This window comes from Brassica napus, unplaced genomic scaffold (genome assembly GCF_020379485.1).
Source record: "Brassica napus cultivar Da-Ae unplaced genomic scaffold, Da-Ae ScsIHWf_1577;HRSCAF=2187, whole genome shotgun sequence".
In the NCBI taxonomy this organism is placed as follows: domain Eukaryota; kingdom Viridiplantae; phylum Streptophyta; class Magnoliopsida; order Brassicales; family Brassicaceae; genus Brassica; species Brassica napus.
In genome coordinates this window covers 32,564-34,747 of record NW_026014990.1, presented here as the reverse complement: position 1 = coordinate 34,747, position 2,184 = coordinate 32,564, and the positions used below count along the sequence as shown (strand labels likewise).

Sequence of the window (2,184 nt, the reverse complement as noted above, 5' to 3'; positions counted from 1 at the left end):
GTATTAGTCTTGTCATTTTCTCTATTTTTTTTAACACCAATTCTATTTATTATTTTACTTACATTTATTAAATGAAATGTTTTTATATAAAACTACATAAATTAAGAGATATATCACGAATATTTTTCAAAAAAATAAAGATCTTCAATCTATGTGGTTTTACTGACAAAATATATTTACAAACATGTTTTAATGATTTTAAACGCACATAATCTCAATCATGTAAAACGTCGCATATTAATGTGACTAATATCAAAATCAAAATCAAAATAATTATAGTTTATGAAGTTTTTTATAGTATAATAAGTACATGATTAGCAAGTAGATGCAACAACATCTACTATTACAATAAATAAACATATTAATTTTTATGATACAAAAGAGATATATAATTATTGTTTCCACATATATAAAATAAAAGTTACATAGTGAGTTTAAAAAAGGAACTCAATGTAATTTCGGTATTGATAGATATTTTTTTTTTTCACCTGGCTAAAGGTTTTTTTTTAAAGAGAATCAAAGGCCTGTAAAATCTGTTTAAGACAGACCTCGAGATCTTAATGTTGGCTAACGTGTCTTACAAAAGAAAGTCTTGTAGCTAATTACCCGAATTTGGCAGAACTTACTTACGTGTACATAAGCAAGCAACAATCCAAAAAATGAGTTCACAAGATCAACTAGCAAACCAGAAACTTAAGTAGGAAGACAAGGGAAGTCCTAAATTACACAACAAAAGAGACATAGCAACCCTGCTCCGTTTCTGTTCTAACCGATAAACCATTATATACCTAATAGCTTCTTCTTCTTAAGATGCTTCAGCAATGACAGAGCCTATCTCACGCATAAAGTCAGTCTTGTGCAGCACCAGTTCCATTTCTTTGGCCTGCAACAACTTCCACTTCTCTTCCATCCTCTTCTTCGTCTCCACTGTCACCATGCTCCATTTCTGTTTCACAAACTGTTCACTCACACCTAAACCTGCAATAGATCCTACAAGAAACGAGTCTTCAAACCAGTCATCTGCTCTCACACCATGAGACTTGGAAGCTCCTCCTCCATTAATCAACACTTCCTTATCCTTTTCGCCACCACTAACCAAGACCTCCCTATCTTCTTCTACTTTGTCACCATTAGCAGATTCAGGAGCCACAACTTCTTCTTCTTCTTCTTTACCAAGCTTCTTCGCACTCGAATTAGATTCGAGAGCCAATCCCCAAATACACGTGGCCAATTTCAAACAGTCAATATCATGAGCTTTAGTCAAGGACTCAGCACCGTGCTTGGCTTTCCCCATATACTTCCTCTTCAAAGACCTAATCTTATCCACGAACTGGATCTTACTAGCCTCGAAGCTAATCGACTTGCTGGCGAGTTCGTAAAACCTATCCATGTCCTCGTACGGACTCTTCCCCGAATCAGCTTTGAAATCGATCATACCTTGAAGCAAAGAGACCTCATCTTCCTCGCTCCACAGCCTCTGAAACGACGACGGTTTCTTCGCCTCCTCTGCAATTCTGGCCCGTTTTGCACTGACGGAGGTCGTTTCGATCGGCCGCTTCTTCACCGCCTTGGGTTTGGTGACGGCGATCGGCTTCTCAGATTTGGATCTCTTCGCGGACGGGATGGCGACTGGATTCATGAGATGGTCAGAGGAAGAATCGTCGGAGATCTGTTCTTTTTCATCGTCTCCGGACAAGGCCTCGACTTGATCGTCGTCGGTTGAAGATGCCGTCGGTGGATCTTCCAAAGGGGTGAGCTTCTTCTTCGTCATTCGGAGATTCCGAGGAAAGCTTTAGTGTTTACGGTATTGATAGATGTATAAAAATATATAGTTGCACTGTCCCATCAAAAGATATAATATACAAATATTGATAAAAATATATAAAACTAGAAGTGAAATCTCTACTAATAAAAGGGAGCTTTTGAGGCTCCATAGGGCGTCCACATCAGCGAAAAAAATTTCTCCCGAAAGATGACACGTGGCATAAAATATAGTTTTACATTTTAATATTACTAATTTTCGAAAATTGTAAAAAATATGTAAACATACAACATAAAAAAATGGAAGCGTCCACATCAGCGGAAAAAATTTATCCCGAAAGATGACACGTGGCATAAAATATAGTTTTACATTTTAATATTAATTATTTTCGAAAATTGTAAAAAATATGTAAACATACAGCA

General features: G+C 36.6%; 1 protein-coding gene across 1 annotated transcript; it reads right to left on the bottom strand.

Moving 5' to 3' along the window:
• Window positions 1-521: 521 nt before the first annotated feature.
• LOC125597915 (probable transcription factor At1g61730) lies at window positions 522-1,857 on the bottom strand. Its single transcript, XM_048772377.1, has one exon. The coding sequence runs from the start codon at window positions 1,769-1,771 to the stop codon at window positions 806-808; it is 966 nt and encodes a 321-aa protein (XP_048628334.1). The 5' UTR covers window positions 1,772-1,857; the 3' UTR covers window positions 522-805.
• Between the last annotated feature and the right edge of the window lie 327 nt (window positions 1,858-2,184).